This window comes from Anolis carolinensis, chromosome 5 (assembly GCF_035594765.1).
Source record: "Anolis carolinensis isolate JA03-04 chromosome 5, rAnoCar3.1.pri, whole genome shotgun sequence".
In the NCBI taxonomy this organism is placed as follows: Eukaryota; Metazoa; Chordata; class Lepidosauria; order Squamata; family Dactyloidae; genus Anolis; species Anolis carolinensis.
In genome coordinates this window covers 126756157-126782269 of record NC_085845.1, presented here as the reverse complement: position 1 = coordinate 126782269, position 26113 = coordinate 126756157, and the positions used below count along the sequence as shown (strand labels likewise).

Sequence of the window (26113 nt, the reverse complement as noted above, 5' to 3'; positions counted from 1 at the left end):
TTCCCACCCAAAAGATGTTTTTGGCTTCAGAATGATTCCTCAACTATAGAAGTTAGTCACAGTAAAACGTTTCATTTAATAACATCACACTCAGCCTTTCCTTAACGGTACTGCTGGGGAATATCTGTGACATGCGGATTCAGGAAGCCCTTAATGGTAAGCCATTTGCTATAGAGCAACCTAACTGGTTGCAAGTCGCTTCTGGATTCACAACCAGACACAGTGAAGACATCTGCCCTTGCGCTTTGCTACTCTGCTGCTGAATATGCATGTGAATACATCTCACCACATTAAAACAGTGGATGTGGCTCTTAATGAGACATGCTGTATCATCATAGGATGTCCACACCGCACGCCACTGGAGAAATTATACTATTTAGCCTGCTTCACAACACCTGACATCCGTCGGGAAGTAGCAGCCTGCAATGAAAGGACCAAGGCATTGACATCTCCAGCCCACACCTGTTTGGGTATCAGCCAGCATGCCAACGCTTTAAATCAAGAAATAGTTTTCTTAAGATCTACAGAGATTCTCACAGGAATGCCTCAGCAAGAGAGAGTCCAAAAGTGGCAGGCTAAAACCCGGAATCTCAATCAGTGGCTGACGCCAGATGAAAGACTCCCTCCTGGGCACACAGAAGACTGGGCGACTTGGAAGGCACTGAACAGACTGCACTCTGGCACCACGAGATGCAGAGTCTACCTTAAGAAGTGGTTAAGAAGTCCATGGCATGCGAGTGTGGAGAAGAGCAAACCACAGACCACCTATTACAATGCAGTCTGAGCCCTGCCATATGCACAATTGAGAACCTTTTTATAGCAACACCAGAGGCATTCCAAGTGGCCAGCTACTGGTCAAAGGACATTTAGTATAATGCCAAGTTTTTTTAACTTTGTGCTTTCAACATTACAACTTGTACCCGCGGTTCATATTCTGACATGATAAATAAAAAACCTAATTGGTCTTGTATTCCTGATGGGTAAGGAAAAAATCCTTATCATTTGGCAGTATGACTTGAAAAACTGACTACTCTGGGAGGAAAACATTCACACTACATTTGATCATTGGTATCCTAAGTGATAAAATCAAGTGTGAATTCCAAGGCCACTTAAGGCACAGTTCAGAAAAGACCAAAATCTTCTTCAGACTTGATGATTAATATGGATCAGCCTTGTGTTTAATAACTCAATTCACAGCTATAAGAGTTCAGGTGATGGATGACTACTGTATACTATCTATTCCATGTAGACAAATGAAGAGGTTAGCAGAAAAGGGCATGTTCCCGATCCCTCTAACCCACAGCTTTCCAAACATTTCATGTTGATGACACACTTTTTAGATATACATCATTTTGTGACACAGTAATTTAGTTTTATTAGCAAACTGGAGGTTAAACAAACATCTTAGAAGATATACAGGCCATACATATATTGCAATAATGAAATGAATGAGGACACAACATATTTCATGGAAGCCTTACTTTTATATTTTTTTGAAATGTATGATTTATTGCTTACTTTGCATAAACCCAGAGGTTTATTGTGAAGTTCATGTGACACACCTACACACTGCAGCTGACACGCCAACGTGTCACAACACTGAGTTTGGATAGCCCTGGTCTAACCACTATCCCAGTCATTCTGTAGGCTAACAAGGAAGGAGAGGAAGTCAGTCCAGAAACCTAACAGCAGACAATATGAAGGTGGGTCACTCTTGTTAATGTGGGATTTATGTATTGGTAGTGTTTAAATGAAATTTGTGTCTTGCCTGTATTGCATACAGAGTGTACTATAGTCTGGAAAGAGTTAATTACTAAGAAGCTGTGATGACCTTGATGTGTGGCTGGAACCAGGGAGTGTCCAGACACAAGTGTGTGCATTGCTGATTGCGTTCAGTTCTGAGTTGAGTCGAGTTCTGTCTGCCTAGGTGTTGAGTCAAGTCCTGTGTCCATTGTCTGCAAGCCTGTTTATCTTGATTATTACTGCTTACAGTAAAACTTTGTATATAGTTTTACTAACGTCTCTGGGTGTCACTTCGTTCTGCGTTCCACTGATTCTATCCAACTACTGCTGCGCTGCAATTACTCTGACAACTCCACCCCTTTTCAAGAAATATACTCAGCAGAATAACAGCAGATGTTACATTTGTGCATCATGGTGAATTATACTTGCCTCTTCTTTAGCCAATACAGAAATAAGCCTCTTTGCAAGCTAATAAATTATGCAGGTTTATTATGAAGTTGGTAAGGGGCCTTAATTTTTCAAGCTCATACTTTCAACACAAGTCCACATTCATAAGCATTTCTTTATTATACTTAACATAAGGTACTATCAAACAATCACCGCATAATGTTTTTCATTTATATTCAGTTTCCCTATATTTGTTATTTTTAATTGATACATTACAGGTTTTACCAATTGCTTAAATAATCCAGAACCACCGAATTCAATAAATCAGAGGGGGGGGGGGGGGGAATCGCAAAACGAATAGAAAGGGTTTGAAACAAGGCTTACTATTTTATATAAGGAATGGAATTCAAACCTACAGCATTTAAGTCTCTGGATCAGCCTACGTTAAAATACCTTAGGAAAGTAATTAAAATGGATTTTTCCCTCCTTGTAATGCTTAGGATAAGATTTAAAACAGCTTTACCGAATTACAGTAATCATATTTCTTATAAATATTGTAAAATAACAAATCCTTCAAAATTGCAAACTTAATCCACAGAGCTGGAAAACAATCCCCTTAGAAGATGACAAAAACTGATTATTCTGAAGATCCTGTATTTATGATATACCACACATGTGATCCTCCATATTGCATGATTGAAAAAAACCAGCAATACCTAGAGTGAAGATTATGAACAAAATTCTATTTTCAGTTCTATCAATTGTAATTAAGAAGCCAGAACCTCCAACTGTTTATAAGTGACCTCTTCCAAAATTGCAAGGTTACAGTATTTTAAGAATGAATCTTTTATAAAAGATTCAAAGGACGATCCTAAAAAGCGAGAGAGTAGGAAACTAAATGAAAATTAAAACACTATCCACATGAAATTACTTTCCTGTTTACAGTAACAAAAATAAAATAAAATAAAATTATAGGATTGGATCTGAAGGTGCTATTCCATTTGGAGATGGGACTTCAATAAAGTGGAGGTTATCACAAATGGAAAGGAGGGGGTAATTTTCACAGTTTACCACCCTATTGTTCTCTGCAAAAGTGCTATGAGTGGGTGGGCCGGAAAGCAATGAACATTAGAAGGAAAGAACTCAGTTTCACCTACCATTCATATTGGCTCGTGGGCAAATAGAAAAATACACTTGAATTCAGTATCATGACAGCAATCTGACACGAACAATAATAACAGAGGAAATCATTATGCTACAAGAAAAACATATGGTTGATAAAGACCATTATGCAAATTCTCTTCTTCTTTATTTGTTCAGTCATTTCCGACTCTTTGTGACCTCATGGACCAGTCCACGCCAGAGTTCCCTGTCAGCCGTTGCCGCCCCCAATTGCTTCAAGGTCAAGCCAGTCACTTCAAGGATCCCACCCATCCATCTCAACCTTGGTCAGCCTCTCTTCCTTTTTCCTTCCATTTTCCCCAGCATCATGATCTTTTCCAAGTTTTCCTGTCTTCTCATCATGTGGCCAAAGTATTTCATCTTTGCCTCTAGTATCCTTCCCTCCAGTGAGCAGTCGGGCATTATTTCCTAGACTATGGACTGGTTGGATCTTCTTGCGGTCCAAGGCACTCTCAGGATTTTCCTCCAGCACCAAAGTTCAAAAGCATCTATTTTCCTTCGCTCAGCCTTCCTTATGGTCCAGCTCTCACATTCATAGGTTACTATGGGGAATACCATTGCTTTCACTATGCGGACCTCCGTTGCCAGTGTGATGTCTCTGCTCTTCACTATTTTGTCAAGGTTGGCCATTGCTCTCCTCCCAAGAAGTAAACATCGTCTGATTTCCTGGCTGCAGTCTGCATCTGCAGTGATCTTCACGCCTAGAAATATAAAGTCTGTCACTGCCTCCACGTTTTCTCCTTCTATTTGCTGGTTATCAATCAGTCCGGTTGCCATAATCTTGGTTTTCTTGATGTTTAACTGCAACCCAGCATTTTGCACTTTCTTCTTTCATCTTGGTGACAAGGCTCCTCAGCTCCTCCTCACTTTCAGCCATCAGAGTGGTATCATCTGCATATCTAAGGTTATTAATGTTTCTTCCAGCAATTTTAACTCCGGCCTTGGATTCCTCAAGCCCCGCACATCGCATGATGTGTTCTGCGTACAAGTTGAATAGGGAGGGTGAAAGTATACAGCCCTACCGTACTCCTTTCTCAATCTTGAACCAGTCTGTTGTTCCGTGGTCTTTTCTTACTGTGGCTACTTGGTCTTTATACAGATTTCTCAAGAGACAGACAAGGTGACTTGGTATCCCCATACTAGCAGGAATATGCCAGTTTATTATGATCCACACAGTCGAAGGCTTTAGAATAGTCAATAAAGCAGAAATAGATGTTTTTCTGAAACTCCCTGGCTTCCTCCATTACCCAGCGGATATTGGCAATTTGGTCTCTTGTTCCTCTGCCTTTTCTAAACCCAACTTGTACATCTGGCAACTCTCGCTCCATGTATTGCTGGAGTCTGCCTTGCAGGATCTTGAGCATTACCTTACTGGCATGGGAAATAAGTGCCACTGTACGAACGTTTGAGCATTCTTTGGCATTTCCATTTTTTTGGTATGGGGATATAAATTGATTTTTCCAATCTGATTGCCATTCTTGTGTTTTCTATATTTGCTGGCATATGGCATGCATCACCTTGACAGCATCATCTTTCAAGATTTTAAACAGCTCAGCTGGGATCCCGTCATCTCATGCAGCCTTGTTATTAGCAATGCTTCTTAAGGCCCATTCAACCTCACTCCTCAGGATGTCTGGTTCCAATTCACTCACCACACCATCACAGCTATCCTCTATATTATCATCTTCCCTATGCAGATCTTCTGTATATTCTCACCATCTTTTCTTGATCTCTTCAGCTTCTGTTAGGTCCTTGCCATCTTTGTTTTTGATCATGCCCATTTTTGCCTGAAATTTACCTCTGATATTTCTGATTTTCTGGATGAAGTCTCTTGTCCTTCTTATTCTAGTGTCTTCTTCCACTTCCATGCATTGCTTGTTTAAAAATAGTTCATTGTCTCTTCTGGCTAACCTCTGGAATTGAGCATTTAATTGGGCATATCTCCCCCATCACTGTTTCCTTTCGCCATCCTTCTTTCTTGGGCAACTTCCAGTGTCTCAGCAGACAACCACCTTACAAACTATATGAAATTATTTTTAAAGCACAATTCTGTGTTTTAATAGGATAGGATGGAGACAGACAAATAAGTTAGGTAAAAAAGAAAGATGCCTTGGGTGCAGCTACAGTATAGAGTTTGACGCCACTTAAACCATCATGGTTCAATGCTATGGAATCATGGAAATTGCAGTTTTACAAGGCCATCAGTCTTTTTTGCACAAGAGTGCTGGTGCCTCATCAAACTACAAATCCCATGATTCCATAGCATAGACCCACAGCAGTTAAAGTGGGGTTAAACTTCATTCATGTAAATGCCACTCTGATCTTTAGAAGACAGAATCATAACTTCTATATCAGTGGTGTCAAACTTCCAGGTGTTTTGGATTTCAGCTCCCAGAATTCCTGGCCATTGGACAAGCTGGCTGGGGCGTCTGGGAGTGAGAGGTGCAAACATTCGAAGGGTCACAAATGTAACAAACACCTCTGTTCTAAATTATTACACAGCCCAACAGAAAATAATATATTGTTGTCTTGGTTTTTAGGTCTGTTTCTGGGATTATTTGAGGTGATGATTCAGCAAATTACATCAGATAGACCACATCAGCTCTAGTTTCTTAGATATGGTTATCATGTTGTTCCATGGGCGAGAAGATGGCGACTGATAGATGGCATATGTTCTCTATCTCAAAAGGTACAGCTGATAGGAGAAAACTAATGCAATTTTTGGATTCAGCAGGTCAAATATACCTAGGGCTAACATTTGAGACACCAAAATGTGTTTTAGCTAGTGTTATCAATATCAAATGACTAATAGGTAATTTCCCCATGATGATTTAAATAGTAATACTGATCATTTTACTTATTTCATTACTGGTTTCTATTACCTGTTAACTCCTTTCTCTTCACCCCATCTTCTCCCCCTTTCAATAGTACATACATGTTATCATTTCGTGGAGCCCCCGATGGCGTAGTGGGTTAAAGCCATGTGACTTGAAGGTTGGGTTGCTGACCTGAAGGCTGCCAGGTTCGAATCCAACCCGGGGAGAGAGCGGATTGAGCTCCTTCTATCAGCTCCAGCTTCATGCGGGGACATGAGAGAAGCCTCCCACAAGGATGATAAAAAACATCCAAACATCCGGGCGTCCCCTGGGCAATGTCCTTGCAGACGGCCCATTCTCTCACACCAGAAGCGACTTGCAGTTTCTCAAGTCACTCCTGACACGAAAAAAATCATCATTTTGTGAACACCTACTCCTCTTTAGTTCTTACATCAATCCCTTCTCTCTTCCTTGGTTATACTAGCATGCCTTTCAGAAGATACAGGCTATTTTATTTTCATGTATAAACCAAATTATAAACATTTTGAGGAAATACATAATGTATGCAAAACAAGTTCAGAAAGTACCACAGTGAGCCTCTTTTCCTCAAAGTTCAGTATTTACATCCATCAGGGTGCGATCTTTGGTTTGAGACAAAACCAGACCCTGCATTGGCGTGCAAAGGCTAGTCAGAGAACCAAACACCTACAGGTTCTCTGTTATGAGTACGCATGGTCAAGAAGTCTGTATTGCAGGTTTGCATCTTGATCTACTAACACTACCAATAAAGCACCTTGTCTTGGAAAGTTGTACTTGTAAGAATACAGAAGACTAAAAAGTGTGTATTTCAATCACATTCAGAATCATGTTTCAATCAATAAAACATATACACTGTAAAATAAATTAATTAATAAATAAAACTTTATTTAGATCCCGCCACTATCTCCCAGAAGGGACTCGGAGCACCTTACAAAAGCACTAGTAGTGCAGCAATTACACAAATTGCAATAAAATTATGAATATGTGGATTAATTTTTCATGCAGGGAAAAAGGTCTGCTTGACAAAATGCGAGTGGAAATGCTAGTGGGAAAATGAGAAATCCAACAAGAACAAGACTGACTGATTCAGATATCCATAAATTGTGATAAACTACAAAAAAGTTGCTTTACACTACTGGTTCATCTTATTACTGCCTATAAACATTGGCAGTTTTCTAGGGACCACCTGTTTAAGAACCGTGTAATTTTTCAATGTGCTATGGTCCTTTCCATGCAATTTATACATACACTAAGAAAGGGGAAGGAATGATTCATGTGAAAGGAGTCACAACCACAGGCTTCAGAGAACAATTGCTAGCTAACAAGTTATTTATATAAAATGAAGATTTTCTGACCTTATAAATAACTAGATACACTGGATAGCTTTCTATGAAGACACCATTAACCTTTAAGTATATTCAAGGTTAACTATTCAGAGTGCTAAAACACAGCCAAGCAAATAGAAATTTTGCTGCAGTTAAGTGCTGGTGCAACTAGGCTTACACTGCATATAATGGAACAATAGCATCCATCTATTCAAGTAGCTTATTCTGTACTTAGTAATTTGTGCAATAGGATTTCTTTGACACACATACACCCATAACTGACAGGCAGTGTCACAAATATATGCTTAGTTCTGCTCGGCATCACATTGCTCGTTAACTTAACGAACTATCAAGAGAATATGTTTAGAATGGGCAAGCACTATCTCTTGAATTTCATTTAATTAAACTCTGCTCCAGGAATATGACAGTCAGCATTTCATGATGGGAATTGTTTTAAGGATGAAGGTAGAAAATGTTTCAAAGTAGCCTGAGACATGAAAGCATAATCTAAAATTACCCTTGCACTCCCCTGTAATTTATCTCTAATATTAAGGACCTTGTTTCCAAAGTTGTAATTAATTGCATTCCACAGAGAAATTATTCACACATTCCTGATAGCAAAATGATACACACAGGCACAAAACACAGCGCCAAAGGATGACTATAAACAACCAATGTGACTTTCTATATCACTACAACCATTGAGCTTAATGCAAAATGAATGCTGGCTGCCTTTTGTACGTAGCCATTAGTCTGCAGCAGAGAGATTGGCATTGCATTTTGATTACTTTGCCTTAATAAACCATAATGAGAGTGGCTCATGCTCTAGTAGCTTTCCTTTAAATGAAATACTGCAGTAAGTTTGCAAAATGTGACTGTGCCACAAGCTGATTAAGGGCGACACCTTGCCTGCAAATGACTGCATTATGGCGGGGACAGATCGTTGCACTGGCTTTGGCAAAGCAGCTCACAGCGCTTTTAACTAAACTTTCAACCCATTTAGTCTCACTTAGCTTTTGAGACTTACCATCGATCCGGCTAACAAGTTCTTCCAGCATTTTCACTTTCTTCTGAATACCTGGCTGTGCAAAGGTGTAGTTATCCTGAGGAGACAAGATTTTAAAATCTATATATCATCAAAAAGATATGAAAATCAGCTATTCAAAAAACCTAAGCACACATTGTTGAATGAGTATCTTGCTTTAATTCCTTCCTTCCTACAGTTTACATCAGGCATACAGAATGACACCCTAAAAAAGATAAAAACTGCAATTCAAACAAGGAGAAAAAACCTATGGTAGCAGGTTTGATGGTTTTACTATGTTGTTTAGAGAATGTCGTTTCAGCTGAGGTTCAAGCCAATGTATTTAATGTAACATGTATTCTACTACACATATGTCCATAATTAGAAACATGTATGTTCATAAAGTGTCATGTTATTCAATGGAAAATTTATAATCAGAATTAGAGCAAGGATTGGGAAAAGTGTAGAAAAACAGGGTCAGGACACTAAGTTAAATACTAGCCCAACTGTTTTGTTTTAATAAAGGAATTGGTAGGTTATCAACTTTTAATTCTATTCTGTTTTAGTGTTTATGTTTTAGGTTTGAAATTTTTCATTTATTGTTTTTAACATTGTAAGCTGCTTTGAGTCTCTTTTAATAGAAGAAGTGGCATATAAATAATAACAACTACAAGAACAGCAATAATAATAATTTCAGAAATTCCTCTCTGGAGATGTAGAAACATTGTGACTCTACAGTTTTTGTTGGATCCCAACTCATATCAGCCCTAGCCACCAATCCCTATCATCATCATCATCATCATCATCATCATCATCATCATCATCGTCATCATCGTCATCATCTTATTGTTGTTGTTGTTGTTGTTGTTGTTATTATTATTATTATTATTATTATTATTATTATTATTATTATTATTATTATAAGTTTACTTATAGCAAACAAGATAGATATGCAGGATTTCGTGTCACAAAATCACAAGTCGAACACTTCCCAAGTGTCTAGGACTGTGTGATGTATTTTCGGATGATGCACACAGATCCCAGTAGGGTGGTCTTTTGCAGTTGGCAGATCGTAATTTTGTCAATGTTTACTGTTTCCAAATGCCGGCTGAGATCTTTTGGCCCATCACCACCGGGATCACCTGTCTGGATTCAGAAGTCCCACAATATCTTTGCGTGCTCATTTTCCAATACTTTTGCAGGTTTGTGATCCCACCAGTTCTTTACTGCTGGCAGATGGTACTTGAGGCATAAGTTCCAATGAATCATTTGGGCCACATAGTTGTGCCTCTGTTTGTAGTCTGTCTGTGCAATTTTCTTACAGCAGCTGAGGATATGATCAATGGTTTTGTCGGTTTCCTTGCACAGTCTGCATTTTGGGTCATCAGCTGATTTTTTGATCTTGGCCTTAATTGCATTTGTTCTGATGGCTTGCTCCTGGCTTGCTCCTTGCTCCTTGTTGTTGTTGTTGTTGTTGTTGTTGTTGTTATTATTATTATTATTATTATTATTATTATTATTATTATTATTATTATTATTATAATGATTAGGACGGGTTAAAGCCATGGACAAAATCCTATAGAGTAGCCCCAATGAGATTAAACCCAAAGAACCAAACTTTGAATGGTGAGACAACACATGGGGAAGTCTCACTAATCCAGTGGGTTTGCTCTAGTTAGGGCTAATAATAGGCCCATGGATGGATAGATAGATAGGCGACAGACCAGAATCAACTAACCCTTTTTGCCATTATTTCTACAACTACTGAATTTAAATTTCTCATATTTTGGACATTGCACCTGGCTTTCTGAGAACTCCTACTTATGAAAGCTAAATAATTACATAAAATATTTTATTTACAAATGGAATGGCCGAACATTTTTATGTTCTGAAAAGAAATAATGGCTGCTAAAGAACTGGTAACTCTGATAGTAGTTGGTGAGTGAATCTGCACACTGTTCCCAGGTAGATGCTGAAAATCCAGGTTCTCCTTGCTGTGCTTCTGAACAGAAGAATATTTGAGCTATATTAAATCTTTTATTATACAAACCACTATGACACCCAATTACTATTTTAAATACCATCAAATTCTGCAGGATATGTTCTTAAATTCAGCCTTTTGACAAGTGAATGCATTTTACAGTGCTTAGAAAATGTCATGAAAGAAAGGGCAACAAAACAAAAGGAGCATTTTAATGCAGTTAGTGAAGAGAAACAGCATTTAGCAAAGATAGAAAGAAACACCTGTCAATACGTTAATAATACTGGCAGCCACAGTCCCTTGTCCCTCATGGGGGTCAGAGTATATAATCAAAAACTGAAGCATGGCTAAAGGTTTAAAAAGGTGCTATCTTCCTATATTCCCTGTTTGTTATGCATCTCTTCTCCTCAACTTAACATTACTGCTGAATTCAGCCCTGGGACTATTTAAAAGTAGGAAATGCAATAGACTTTTTTGGAAGGTAAGCAACACAAATGCAATGCCCAGACATGCAGCCAAAAGATTCTATATAGCACACAAGCACACACATGGGAACGACCATCATAAATAGCATCTGACATATGTACTGCTAGATAGAAATCATTAACAAAAGTTGTGATAAAAATGACTAGTCTAAAAGGTTAGGAAGTGCTTAATTTCAATAGCTATGTGGTCATAAGTTGTGTCATAGATGGCTGTTCCCATCCCTAGTTGCAGCATTCACTGGAAAATGCAAAACAAAACAAAATATAACACATCTTGGAGTAATTACCTACCTACCTACCTACCACTTTCCTTTGTTCTTTTTTCCTTACTTATTTCCTTACTTATTTAAAAATAAGGAGAAATACTACTGTTCCAAAGAATGATATTGTAATACTAGTATATTCTTAAGAAGGACTAATTTCTTAATTTGTTGTGGTCTTCAAGTCATTTCTGAGCCATCACAGGGTTTTCTTGGCAATATTTGTTCAGAATAGGTTTGCCACTGCCTTTCGTAATACACCTCAAAATAGCCTTATTTAGTTTCAGGCTAAAGCATATTGAATATATTGTTATAAACAGGACTTCGTTTTTTCCCTTTAAGGTATATCAACCAGTGTGCATCCATTTCCCAATACAGGTATGGCAGCATCTACTGCTTCCTCCTTGTCAGAAGTGTTCTTTAACATCTTTAATTCACTTATAGACTACAACACCAATCAGTTATCTCCATTGGTTAGAAAAAAGGAAATCAATCTACCTGAATCCCATCAAGCAGTTTACTCATGCACCAGAAGCTGTCAGCTTCAATGTTCTGCAGTACTTCAGTAGGCAAGCTGGAAACATCAAAATTTTCCACTTCTTCTTCTGTTTTGCAAAGAGAAAGAAAAGGGAGAAAAGGCATGTTAATGAGGTACACAGAATAAACAAGTATTTATTCCTAACTTTACCCATGAGCTTTATGGTGTCAAAAATGGCCCCATAAATAGTCCTGGCCCCAAAAATGGCCCCATAAATAGAGTGGTATTTAGCTTAACATAGTACATTACAGTAGAGTCTCACTTATCCAACATAAACGGGCCAGCAGAATGTTGGATAAGCATGTTGGATAATAAGGAGGGATTAAGGAAAAGCCTATTAAACATCAAATTAGGTTATGATTTTACAAATTAAGCACCAAAACATCATGTTACACAACAAATTTTACAGAAAAAGTAGTTCAATACGCAGCAATGCTATGTAGTAATTACTGTATTTATGAATTTAGCACCAAAATATCATGATGTATTGAAAATATTGACTACAAAAATGTGTTGGATAATCCAGAACGTTGGATAAGTGAGACTCTACTGTAGATGTAACTGTACCTACAAAATAATGATCTTGCCTAATGTAAGATACCCTTGAAGACTTTACAGACACTATAACTAAATCACCTATTGGCTGTATTACACCATAATTGAAAATGGGCACTTTGATTATATTATGCTTGTATTATGACATTGCATTGTTTCCCAGTCTGTTACCAGATTCAATTTAAATGAGTGATTTTCACCTTTTAAACCCCCCACACTGCATAAGAATAGCAGCCCATTGACACTATTTATTTGTTTGTTTCTTTATTTGTGACATTTCTTCCCTGCCTTTCTCAACCCCGAAGGGGATTCTAGGTGGCTTTAAAACATAGGGAACTATTTGATGCCTTTAAAAACAGTGTACATTAAAATAAACATTTAAAATAGAGTTATAAAATACAATTAAAACATTTAGAGCATTACCAACACTATTAATCACATGATCCACAAACATAGTCCGGGCTGTTCCAATAGTCATTGCACATCTTTTCGGATCTATTTATTGTACCAGTTCTCCAAAGGATTGGTCACAAAGCCACCTCTTCACTTTATTACATAAAGTTAGGAGGGAGGGGGCTGATCTAATCTCCCAAGGGAGAGAATTCCACAGCCGAGGAGCCACCACTGAGAAGGCCCTGTCCCTCATTCCCGCCAGTTGCACCTGCAAAGAAGGCGGGACCAAGAGCAGGGCCTCCCCTGACAATCTTAAACTCCAAGATGGTTAATAGGGGGAGATACATTCAGGCAGGTAAGTTGGGCCAGAACCGTTTACATAATTCCACTTTAATTCCCAAGATTTCATCCTATGTAATGGAGCCTCTGATTTTCTATCAGTACTGATCAAAAGTATTGTGATACTTATCATGTTTGGAAACCCTGCCAATTTTGGAAAATTGGAGTGACAGTGGTGATAGAAACTTTGCTAGAGAAAAAATAGCCACCACCAGAACTCTCATTACTGTGAAAGTAAATACTCTGGATATCTATAAGAGAGCTTTATGGTTTCTGCCTAGGTCAATGAGTTTTCAAGGAAATAACATGATTCATTTTATGTGTGTAAGTCCATGATAGCTTATGAAGAGATTAATTGGTTTCTCCAGATCAAACAGCTGGTGAGCTCCAGAAGCACAGCAAGTTCCGGTTACATTTTTTGCCCCAAGCCATGACAGACCATCAGCCAGAGTCTGGTGGGAGAGCTGCAATTTATCTGGCTTTGGAGAAACCTATCATGATCCTATTCTCTTGGCAACTGCTGAGAAATAGAATAGCAAGTTAATTTCCTCTAATAACTTCAATCTGATCTCTTCACTAAAACTAAAAACTAAAAACATTGTGTGAATTGGTGTGTGTGCTGTTGAACCTTTTTACTAATGGGAGTTCAATAAAAGTTGTCAAAAGCAATGTTAATAGTCCATTTAAGCTGTACCTGGCCTTCCAAATGAATATCATAAAACAACCTATGCTTTAAATACACTTAAACCTAATTGATTTTAAGTGGTTTAAATGCATCTAACTCTCGCCTTAATATTTGAGGTGTGTTTTATGGTCACATCTGTTTTCACATTAAGAAGATAAAACAATAGGTAAAAATGATCTCTCTTAAGTCACATTCTAATCAATTATTACAAAGCATTGCCGGTACAGGCAGTTCCCAAGTTATAGAGAAAATAGGTTCTGTAGGTTTGTTCTTGAAGCTGAATTTGTATTAAAGTCAGAACAGATACATTTTAAAGTGTAGCTCCAGCCATTTTTTTTTAGTTTGGGGAAGCATAGGGAAGGATGAACACCCCTGTAACTATTGTTTTGCTGTCTGCGCCCCTATTCAGATTTCACCTCACTTTCTGTCTTTGTGACAATTGGATTTAGACAAAATTGTCTTCTCATAGGAACAGTGATTGGAGTGGAGAAACTTTTACCCATCAAACTCTCATAGGAGTGAATTTCCCTTCCTAGGGGTAAATTTCCTCTCATTTCCTGTTGTCTCCCCTCTGTTTGTAACTAGGAGTAAGATGTAAGTTGGATGTTTGTAACTTGGACACTGTGTATATATTATAAGCCCCAAGAAACAGTAAAGAAACATACCAGATACTAGGAATGTGTAATCGATAAAAAAAGGTTCAAAAGTCATAACGGAGGAGACTGGCACTTCATTTCTAAAGTGTTTCTAAAGTATTGTTAGTAAAAAAAATTCATTACTATAATGAGAAACAAGAACAATGAGAGCTTTCCCCATCAGTTCTACTTCACCTGGAACTCTCCAGATCTCCAAAGAGATAAACAAAAGTTTTAAGACCTTTAGGGAAATAAAGCATGCAACTGAAACAAAGTGGTAATTGTAAATTATAATGTTTCTGCCCCATCCAATTACTCGTATGTCCTAGACATCCCTCATTGTCATAGAATTTTTACTTTCGTTTGTTTTAAGGCTTAGCTCACTTAAGAGAGAAAATACTAATTTATTCCTTGCTTTCAACGTATCAGCCCTTGTCAATCAAACATGTTAGAAACTGTTGGACATAATCTTCTATACTTCCTGTATTACATCTGCTTTTTATAAATTATCCCAATTTTAGATGCTTTTCTGGGCCAATATGATAATTTTATTGTACCTCTGTTCTTTCAGATTTTATTAATTACATTACTCGTAAGGTAGAAAACATCTGTGTTCTACCATCTACTAGAAGAAGCTGGTTGAACCCTTTTATTAAGATTATCAATAGTTGAAGGGTACACTACTTACTATATGAAATATATTTTATTTATTTATTTACAGTATTTATATTCCACCCTTCTCACCCCGAAGGGGACTCAGGGCAGATCACATTACACATATAAGGCAAACATTCAATGCCTTGACATAGAACAAAGACAAATGCAGGCTCCGAGCTGGCCTAGAACGCATTACCTCTTGGTCAGAGTGATTAGTCTCAGCTGGCTGCAGCTGGCTGCTCACCAGCTTGCGCCACAGCCCGGGCCAGATACTTATTTTTCTGCCATAGTATGCCTATATGTTTTATCTCTGGACTTGTAATCAGTGCCTATTTATTTTGTAATTTATTTTGTATTTCTGTTTAATTTCTAACAATAAAAGCAGGTATACAATCATAATAAAGTTACAAATGTAATTCTAGAATATCAAAGACAATACAATTGATATGATACTAACTAGGAATGCAAGATTTCAACTTCACTTGCACAGGGTACTTTTCTGGCAGTTCCAAAGAACACAAAAAATGAAGTTTTTAATTAAAGTTGAGATGTAGTCTTATAAACTGATAGAGTGGTAGTTTGCCATAGTTAGTTATATATAATGAACAATACCAAATAGTACATTTGAGAATCCAAGGACCTTGCCTAGGTTTTCTAAAAATTATCCTCATTAACACAATAGTGTAAGTTTAAGTGATATATTAAGTGTCTAAACCAGTGTGGCCCAACCCACGGGCCACATGCGGCCCACCAATTCATTTTTGTTGGCCCTTGCCCTTCTTACTGGAAAAATATTTTAATTATGTTATTAAATATTAATATTTTAATTATGTAATTCAATATTAATTATGTAAATCATTTTCTTTCTGGAATGTCTCTGGCCCTCACATTCCTATACTAGATTGGCCCTCGGGTAACTAAAGGTTGGACCACACTGGTCTAAACAAAAGCCTTATCCTGCAGGGATATAATTTGGTTTCAATTGCTTTCCCTGCTTCCATGAAAGATCCAAAAAAACAACCTGCATTATAGATGACCAAATAATTAGAACAATGTTAAAAATCAATCAGCTGCACTGAATTGGCAACACTATTATCTCCACTAGTTAGCCACTGCAAGAAATAGGATACTAAACGAGATCCAACAGGACTCATGTGTTCTTGCGCATCACAGCTCCAGACAAAATATATAAAATGGCCCAAGGAATTGATAAGGGTAAAGATCACCAAATATGGAAATCTTAACATGCCTTCTACTGCTGATAACTACGTAGAAATGTTCCCTGAGGTTGTATCAAGGTCAAAACAAAAGACGTAAGGACCACATTAAAACTTTCTAATGGTTTTAGAACAAGAGCCAGAATGATGTTGTACTTAGCTTTAATTTAGCAATGGCACCACAGTTTAGCAAATAACACTCCTCTGTTGCTTATCAAAAAGCCAACCAATACATCTTCAGAACTAGAAAAACCCATGGTCCAATCAAATACAATGCTGTGGCATGCACTGGCTCAAAATAGTTGGTTGTATTATTTTTCATTTTGTTTTTTTGTTTTTCTCTCACCCTTTCTATTAAGACTGTGAAAAATTCACTGGTAGGTCTCATGTCTTTAACTTGTGCACAAAGGGTAAATGAAACTGTTACATCTTCAAGCAGAGCAATTGAACGGTGTGAAAAAAAGTTACCTGTTAGTTTCTGGAATATTATATACCAGGACTACGGTAAGCAGGTGTAACTTACCAGGCAAGAGATGGCAAGAGCACTAACAAGTCTGTGTAGTATGTATGTAATTGCTTCATTAAATATAAGAAATCATTCTTAAAAAGCAGGGATAACGGAGTGGAATGGTTAACAGTTAATACCAGAAGTACATGTACAACGTAATACTATTAGAAAGTGGGCCATTGTAAGTGATGCTTTTAAAAACGGACAACAAGTTGAATCCAAAAGGACTGCAGCCAAATACAGTTATACTGAATGCAGATTTAAAAAAAATTATGCATCAGGACAACAGGCGTCTTTGTCAGTATCTGGAAAGATGGAAAAGATACTACTGTACAAAAACTCCCAATTACTATGCCTCACAGCTATGTCTCTCATTTTCTCCAGTTTCCTGTGGTGATTCTCATCATGCTTTCTGTATAAATGTAGAAGATAGCAAAATAGTTGCCTCAAGAAAAACTGCTGTGACGTGAAGTAAGTGACATGCTGCTCCAAGTGAGGCGGATACTGCAAGCATTGCTATTAGCGCCTGTTTACTCCTTCATAGCATATTATCCCATTCTCGTGAAAACCTCCTCTGAGCAAAAAGGAGTAATTCATTTAGAAAGGCTCTAACGAGATGCATTCTCCACAGGCGGCAGCAACACAACAAAATGAAAAGGAAATTAATTACAGTTTGTCACACCTGAAAATGCTGTACTCAAACAGTAATGGCCAGATTAAGAGCTAGTCAAGTAATCGTCTTTTGGTTGCTTTTAAAAGCAATTCAATGGCACAATTCCTTGCTTTGCAAATTTCACCTGAGTTCCACAATGGTCACCATCACTGATAAACTTAACATTTATTTTCAGTATCACTCTGAAGATATTACCTGTATACAATTAAAAACCTCTTCAGAGTTCAGTGATCTTATTTTATCAAACAAGGTACTCACTTGGTTACTATTTAAACTCATGAAGACACAACAGAATACTTTATATAAGCAGGGACTTTCTATATGAAATAATCTATGTCGGGACTCAGGAGTTCCTATGCTATGTTTCATAGTTCAAATCACAATACAGATCAAAGCCATTGAATATTATGTCCATAATTTCTAACTGTTTCCACTGAACAACTTACAACCACATTGAACACTTTACAACCACATCAGCAGTTCAGTACACAACACGATGTTGGTAATAAAATACAATATTCTGGACAAAAAAATCTGACAGTCTTTTCAAAAAATACGATGCCTGGATGTGGGTTACACGTTACTGAAAAACGTAAATACAGGTCATCCTCACAGGTTACATTTAAGTATAACTGGAATTCTACACACATAATTATTTTACGACAGATGACACTATATTGGCACCGTTCTGAGTTAAAATTGTTGTTTTATATACTAGTGGTTTTATTTTGTATTGTACTGGGTGTTTATTTTATGCGTTGTTTTAGGCACCTTGTGCCATATGTAAGTCGGCCCAAGTTCCTTCGGGGAGATGGGGGCGAGGTATAAAAATAAAGTAGTAGTAGTAGTAGTAGTAGTAGTTATTATTATTATTATTATTATTATTATTATTATTATTATTATTATTATTATATTTAAACCCACCTCAATCTCAAGAACATAGTCCATAAAAATGCTTATGTATAAATGACACTTTCTGATGTCGTGGCCATACAGTTCATATAAGCAGGGAATGCTTTTCCCACATCTTCCTGTGTACATGTTTTTACAAAAAATCTCTTCATATTCAAAGTATCTTTAAAGATACCAGGCATTCCCATTTTAGTTGAATTGTTTTATTGTAATTATATTTATTTATACCCTGCTTTATCTCCCACAAAGAGGGAGATGAAGAGTGTTCTGATAAACACTCTTCATTTTCTCTTGATATTTTTCTTTTCCAGATCAAATGTATAAAAAGCCCCCATTTAGTCAACTGGTTAGGAACTGCAGCATTGTCAGAGAATGGAATTGGCTGAAAAGCAGAACCCATGTAAGGAACACAAGGGAATTGTAAAGGCTTGTTTAGGACAGATTGCACACACATGCATACTGCCTGCAAAGTCTCTCAGCCAGCTTAACACCTTTCCCCCTTTCTCATCCCACTTGCAACCAGTGTGCAAGTGAGCCTTCACAGGCAAAAAGTTTTAATTCCTTATCAAATTAATGGAATTTGCAAATAATTGAAAAAATAAATAATCAGAAAGTGAGTTTTCAAAAGGCAAGGGAAGTTTTTATTCCAATTTAATTGATATATTATTTTAAGGAAGGTTGGGAAAAGACAATGTGGTCACTCTATATGTTGATATGTATGTGTGTGCACACCTTCAAGTCACCTGTTGATCTATAGCAGCCCAATTCATTTCATAGAGTTTTCTTAGGAAAGAAATACTCAGAGGTAGTTTTGTCAGTGCCTTCCTCTCAAACATATAGCCTTCAGCATTATATATTTTGATAGCAGTCATTTATTAAAGAAAAGTGGAATTCTCACACAAAAGACATAAAAATGTATTGTAAACACAGGAAAACAGAGCTTTTGAAGAGATAGAGTTTCTTTGCCAAACAACAAGAAAATGTTTGATAATAACACTGTATAAAAAGAATTGTGAATTCTTAAGGCAACATGTAGTACTCTTTCATAAATATTTTAACCAAACCGCCTAGTTCAGAAATTGAGACATGTAACTATAGACTCAAATACTTCTATTACAGGGGAGTACAAGACACAATGAAAACCATGCTTCTTCCTCCTTGCATTCCTCCTTTCTTTGTGATTCTAGACACCAGAGAGAGCAACTGCAGGAGTGGCCACTTCATCACAGTGTACTTCCTAAAAGTTCTAATGCACACCAATGACTGCAGGAAACTGCCCAATCATGACTGAAATGGTATGATTAAGTAAGTATTTTTGTCCTATGCCTATATGCAGCAGGTGCCCAGAAAGAAAATTTATGGTTGCAGAAGCAGCTACATATAAGCCAAACCAATTCAGGGCATGCATAAGTAATATAGGAGGTTCATGAAAGATGAAGGTACAGAGTCAGTCTAAGACAGGCATGAGCAAACTAAGGCCTGGGAGCCGGATGCAGCCCCCTGGGTACTTACCTCATGCCCTCCTCATTTTCCCTGACTTCTCGGCATAAGGACACAGTGACCCGCTGCATCCTTATATGGGAGGAAAGCACACAGTAGCTGAGAGCCCTCTGGAGCACTCTCAGCCACTGCATCTCGCCCGCCTTCTTGCATAAGGACAGTGGTGGTAGTCCTGTCCGTATGCCAAGAGGATGGCCCAAGGAAGGCATGCACTGGCTGAGAGCCCTCCAGAGTGTTCTCGGCGATCACCTGTCTTGACCTCCTCTTGGCATAATGCCGAGAGGACAACCTGAAGATCAGAGAGGAGGATCAGAACAGTCGCCGCAAGTCACGTTTTCCTCCCAGCATAAGGATGGAGTGAGCAGCCCCATCCTTATGTCAGGAGGACAACCTGAGGATGATCTGGGACCTGCCCTGCCTCCACCCAGCCCCACCCTCTCACAGGCCCGCTCCCTCTCGGGCCCGTCCCACCCAGCGTTTGCCCAGCCACCCTCTTTCTCAGCCTAGCCCCATCAGTTGGGGACACAATGCGGCCGCAAGGCAAAAAAGTTTGCTCGTGCCTGGTCTAAGAACTCTTTTACGAATCCAGTAGTACAGATGCACAATGCGAAAAAGGGTAAGACAAGGAGACACTAAACATAGTGAGTCCAGAGGTCAAGAATCCCAAAAATTACACAAGTACTGAGTACTTCCAGTTAGGAAACATACTACCAACTGAAAAGAGACTCTAAATGGCTCAGGTACAGGCTATTTGGCAGACTGTATCTCCCTGTATTAACCTGTCCAAGCCATGATATTGACAGGGGAGGCTCTTCTGTTGGTACCCCATTTCCCTGAAAATAAGACATCCCCAGAAAATAAAACCTAGTAGAGGTTTTGCTGAATTACTAAATATAAGACCTCTCCCGAAAGTAAGACCTAGCAAAGTTTTTGTTTGGAAGCATGCCTGCTGAACAGAACACCAGAGCATGTAGGATCAGTAAATGTACGTACCACAGAGTGTTGTACATGGAAATAAAGGTAACAAGAAATTCTTGATAGGATTTCATAGTTTGCCTTGTCATGCTGGTTTGTGATGACAACTACTACAGTATATAATAAATGTTCATTTTTTTGTTCAACAATAAATGTGAATTCTTCTTCATGGAAAAATAAGACATCCCCTAAAAATAAGACCTAGCACATCTTTGGGAGCAAAAATTAATATAAGACACTGTCTTATTTACAGGGAAACACGGTATCAATGTGTTGTCGAAGGCTTTCATGGCCGGGATCACAGGGTTGTTGTATGTCTTTCGGGCTGTGTGGCCATGTTCCAGAAGCATTCACATACCTCACAACCTCTGAGGATGCCTGCCATAGATGTGGGCGAAACGTCAGGAGAGAATGCTTCTGGAACATGGCCACACAGCCCGAAAGACATACAACAACCCAAACACGGTATCATCACAAACAAAGCTGGTAAGAGAGAGGGCCTTCTCGGTGGCTGCTCTTTGTTTCTGAAACTCTCTGCCTAGGGAAGTCAGAATGGCTCACTCTCCGCTTTCCTTCCAGTAGAAGCTAAAACCTTTTAAAATCCTTTTATTTTAAAGAATAAAGTTTTAAGAGCATGTGAGGGGTGTTTTGTGATGTTATATGTTTTTTAATTGGTTTTAATTCTTTAAATTATTCATTTGTAGATTTTAATTCTATTTTAGTTTAATTCTATTATAATATTTATTGTCTATAGGTGTAAATTGTATATTGCATTGTTTTCACCACTGTTCACTGCTTTTGAGTTTCTTTAAGAGAAAAAGTGAAATAAGAAGAAGAAGAAGAGGAAGAAGAAGAAGAAGAAGACAGCCCAAGAACAAGCAATTAAGACAAATGCCATCAAAGCCAGAATTGAAAAGTCAACTACAGATTCCAAGTATAGACTCTGTAAGGAAGCAGACGAAACGATGGATCACATACTCAACTACTGCAGGAAAATTACACAGACGGACTACAAGCAGAGGCAAAATATTGTTGCTCAGATGATTCATTGGAACTTGTGCCACAAATACCATCTGCCTGTGACAAAAAACTGGTGGGATCACAAGCCTGAAAAATTTACAGAAAATGAACACATCAAACTACTCTGTGACTTCCGAACTCAGACTGACTGAGTTTTGGAGCACAATACTCCTGACCTCAAGATCATGTAAAAAAACATAGTATGGATCATTGATGCTGCAATTCCAGGTGAAGGCAGAATTGACAAGAAGAAACTGGAAAAGCTTATGCGATATGAGGATTTAAAGATTGAACTGCAAAGACTCTGGCATAAGCCAGTAAAGGTGGTCCCAATGGTGATTGGCACAATGGATGCAATGCCTAAAGACCTTGGCCAGCACCTAAAAGCAATTAGCGCTGACAAAATTACCATCTGTCAGCTGCAAAAAGCCAGCCCACTTGCATCTGCACGCATTATTCGCCGATACATCACACAGTCCTAGACACTTGGAAAGTGTCTGACGTGTGATCCAATACAACAGCCAGCATAGTGATCTTGTTTGCTGTGTGTACTGATCTTGTTGTGTATCAAATTAATAATAATAATAATAATAATAATAATAATAATAATAATAATTATTATTATTATTATTATTATTATTATTGATTGTGACCAATGTGGTCTCTCAGTTGTAACTGGGAGAATTACAGATGACTGACCTCTGGATGCTTTATACTTGATTAGTCAGTGTTTCATATTTAACAGATGTTGACTCCCCTCTTTCTTTGCCACACTTGAAAAGATTGGGATAGCTCTTCAGCATTCATCAAATGCTCTAGGAAAGAGTTTCTTGGCTGCTTTAGCCAACAGCTTCTCAGACTCAAGGAGGGAGCTGTTACCTGGAGCCAGAAATCCTTGCAATCCAACTCTTCCACATCAACTTCCTTAGATTTCCAAGGGTGTACTGATATAAAATTTTACTTCAAATGGCACTGAGATGGTTTGTGTTCTCAATGCACTTTCCTGACCTTAGAAAATATTTGATTGAAATATTGTGATTAAATAAGCATTTTGTTCAAACAGAGTTGTGTGGCATTAACACGTGTCATTAATACTGGGTTTACGTTTCTTTGTTTCTATTCACAACAATTGATACAACTGAGTGTTCGGGAGGGGGGCAACTTGGGACTACAATATAATGTCAACACATTTGACTAAACATTAGCAAAAGAAAAAAAGTTAGGAAGCAAGACAAATATTCTATATTCAGTAGTAAGCAAATATATTTCATAAGATCCAGGACTAGCATGAAAGGAAATGAATTTGAAAAATTATTGATATCAGTGCTTGTGAAATGTTTAAATGTGGGAGCCACCTATAAGTTTCCTTGTTTTCCCACACAATATTACATTAGTAGCTAAGAGTGGACATATTTTAATTTTATTTCATTTTAAAACATTAACACAAGGTTATATGGGTAGACGCATTTGAGCAAAAATTAAGTATTACTTTTCTGGGCTGGAGGCAGCTAAACAGTAATGGTCTGTTATCAATTTAGTGAGGCAGGAAAGCCTCTGGATAATTGTGGAACTACTAGGAAAAGAACTGAACTCACCCTATGCAACATGGGGCAATATGACACTTTGAATAAATTCCTTAGCTCATTTTCAAAAATACCTTCTAAAACACTTTACAAAAAATCTAATTACCAATATGGTTTAAAAAAATAATAATTTGTATTTTAAAGATGCTAAGTCACAGGGAAGTCATGAAGGTTCAGAATGGCACACAAAACCCACAATGAAGGAAACTGTATGTTTCAATGGCATATGCTACATGACCTTGACCACTAGAAACCTATTGGGTTTATTCACCTGTCAGTACTTAGCTAATTAAAGCACCTATGGATAAGTGTAAGCAAATTGACAAAGCTGCTTTGCTAGGAACAATGAATCAAAGGATCATAATTTGTATTTCATTTTTTCATAAGGAAATACACAGCATGCAACAGACTGTTTCATTAGCATAACCTAATTACATAGCAACTCATTATTCCACAAGTCACTGTTAATACTGTTACTAGGATTGTAAACATGTTTACAAAATTTGGAAGTGGGATGGGGAAAAGAAATCAATGAAGAATTGCATTTTACCACCACCCACAACTATTAAATTTCTGTAATCAATGTGCCAATTAAGTACTGAACACAACAAGTTATAAACAGCACTTGGGGTTAAAACCAAAATGCTACAATTCTATCCCTTTTATGGTTACAACTAATTTTTATTTTTTCTCCCTTAAAATAGGCTGATTTCACTCCAACAGAACAATAAAACAATTCTGCTAACAAGTACTGAGCATGTATATTACTTTCAGCAGTTTACTGAACTTCTTTAAGTAATAGTAGTAGTAGTAGTAGTAGTAGTAGTAAGAGTAATGATAGTATTACTTACCCGCCCCTCCACATGGCTCGAGGCGAGTTACAATATCGCTAAAAATACAAAACCATCTAAAAGCATTCTACAAAATACACATATTAAAACATATTTCCACAAAATATATATTAAAATACAGAGAACAAAAAATAAACATAAGATGCAAGTTTAAAATTTGTGACTAAAACTGGCTAGGTAGGCCTGCTGGGAGAGGTTGGTCTTTAGATGGTTTTTAAATTCCAACAACTCATTTAGCTATCAGAGCTCTTCAGGCAGGTCATTTGACAATCTTGGAGTAGCCAATAAAAAGGTCCTCTGGGTGAGGGTTGCCACTTGGGTTCTGGTAGACTGGAGTAGCCCCCCCCCCCCCCCGAGCACTTAAGTGTTTGGGGCAGATTGTATGGGTATGGACCCAAACCATGTAGGGCTTTAAAAGTGTATCAGGCAAAGCTGATAGAAAGCACTCCAGACCGTTCTATCTACTTGGGCTGACATTTGGATCACAGTCTGTTAAGGGGAGTGTAACCCCATCCAGGACTGGTTGACATACTTCCATCCCCAGATTAGGACCACTGATGACGAGCACCACTGTTTTGTCTGGATTCAGTTTCAATTTGTTTTTCCTCATCCAACCCATTACCTCCTCCAGGCATTCATTTAGAGGAGACATTCTATCCTTAGCTGAGGCTGTATTTGATAATTATTACTATTATCATTATTTCTTACCCACCTCTTCTCACGGCTCAAGGTGAGGCACAACACAGTTAAAACATTCAATAAAATGCATAAATTAAAACATATTTCTGTGAAATATACATATTAAAATACATTGAACAATGTAAATTCATAGTTAAAATAGTCTTCCTTTACTTCTTTTCAGTTATACTTATTACTCAAAGACAGTAAAAATGCATAGAACTTACTGATAATCTTAACCCTCTCGATGGAAAGCTTTGGAATGAACGTTTCTTGAATACAGTGTATCATAACAATGGATGTTGACTTTTTCCAGATAAGTATTGTTCCTGTTCCTGTTGTTATTACAGACTGAACATTCCTTATCTAGAATTCTGAATTCCGAAATTGTCCACATGAGGAATGACTGAGATTGTGACACCTTTGCTTTCTGTTATTTAAATGTACAACTTTGCTTCATGCATAATTGTATTTAAAATATTACTGTATATAAAATTACTTTCATGTACATGAAAGGTATACGAAAAATAAATCAATTTCATTTTAGACTTGAGTCCCATCTCCAAGATATCTCATTATGTACATATATACAAACAAAAGTACTGCATTCAAAAATCCATAAAAATCCAAAATCCAACACATATATTTTTGATAAGGGATGCTTAATATGTATTTTTTTTTTTAGGCTGACTAAACTAAATCAGTCACATTGATTCACCAATACTTTGCTTCATATGGCTCTCAACTATGCAGGAGCTGAACATATTAAAATCACTATAATATTACATTCTGTGTTATAGTACAAGAAACTGAGATGCTAATCACCGAGTTTCTGGATGGCAGTAGGGTTAGAGAGGTTAAAACACTGAGTTTTGTCTGTGCCATCAAATCTGCCATCGAAGTCTAATGAAAGAAGGGATTACTTCCTGCAAGTTTTACATAAAATGTTTGTTGGGAAATTCAGGTTGCAGTACTCTATTTTTCTTACCTGGGTCAAGTTCCACTTAACTGAACAAACTACAATCTATATATATAAAAATGTAATGTTCGTTCAACATCTTTATTAATGACTTAGACGAAGGGTTAGAAGGCACAATCATCAAGTTTGCAGATGACACCAAACTGGGAGGGATAGCCAACACTCCAGAAGAA

General features: G+C 37.6%; 1 protein-coding gene across 2 annotated transcripts in view; it reads right to left on the bottom strand.

The window, feature by feature from the left end:
* The window catches only part of tbc1d22a (TBC1 domain family member 22A), a 195610-nt gene that overhangs the window by 58617 nt on the left and 110880 nt on the right, over positions 1–26113 (bottom strand). For both annotated transcript variants that reach the window (XM_062982239.1, XM_062982238.1), the window contains exons 9-10: positions 11741–11847; positions 8520–8595 (exon numbers count right to left, since the gene is read on the bottom strand). In XM_062982239.1, the coding sequence (XP_062838309.1) occupies positions 8520–8595; positions 11741–11847 (183 nt within the window). The remainder of the gene's footprint in view (positions 1–8519; positions 8596–11740; positions 11848–26113) is intronic.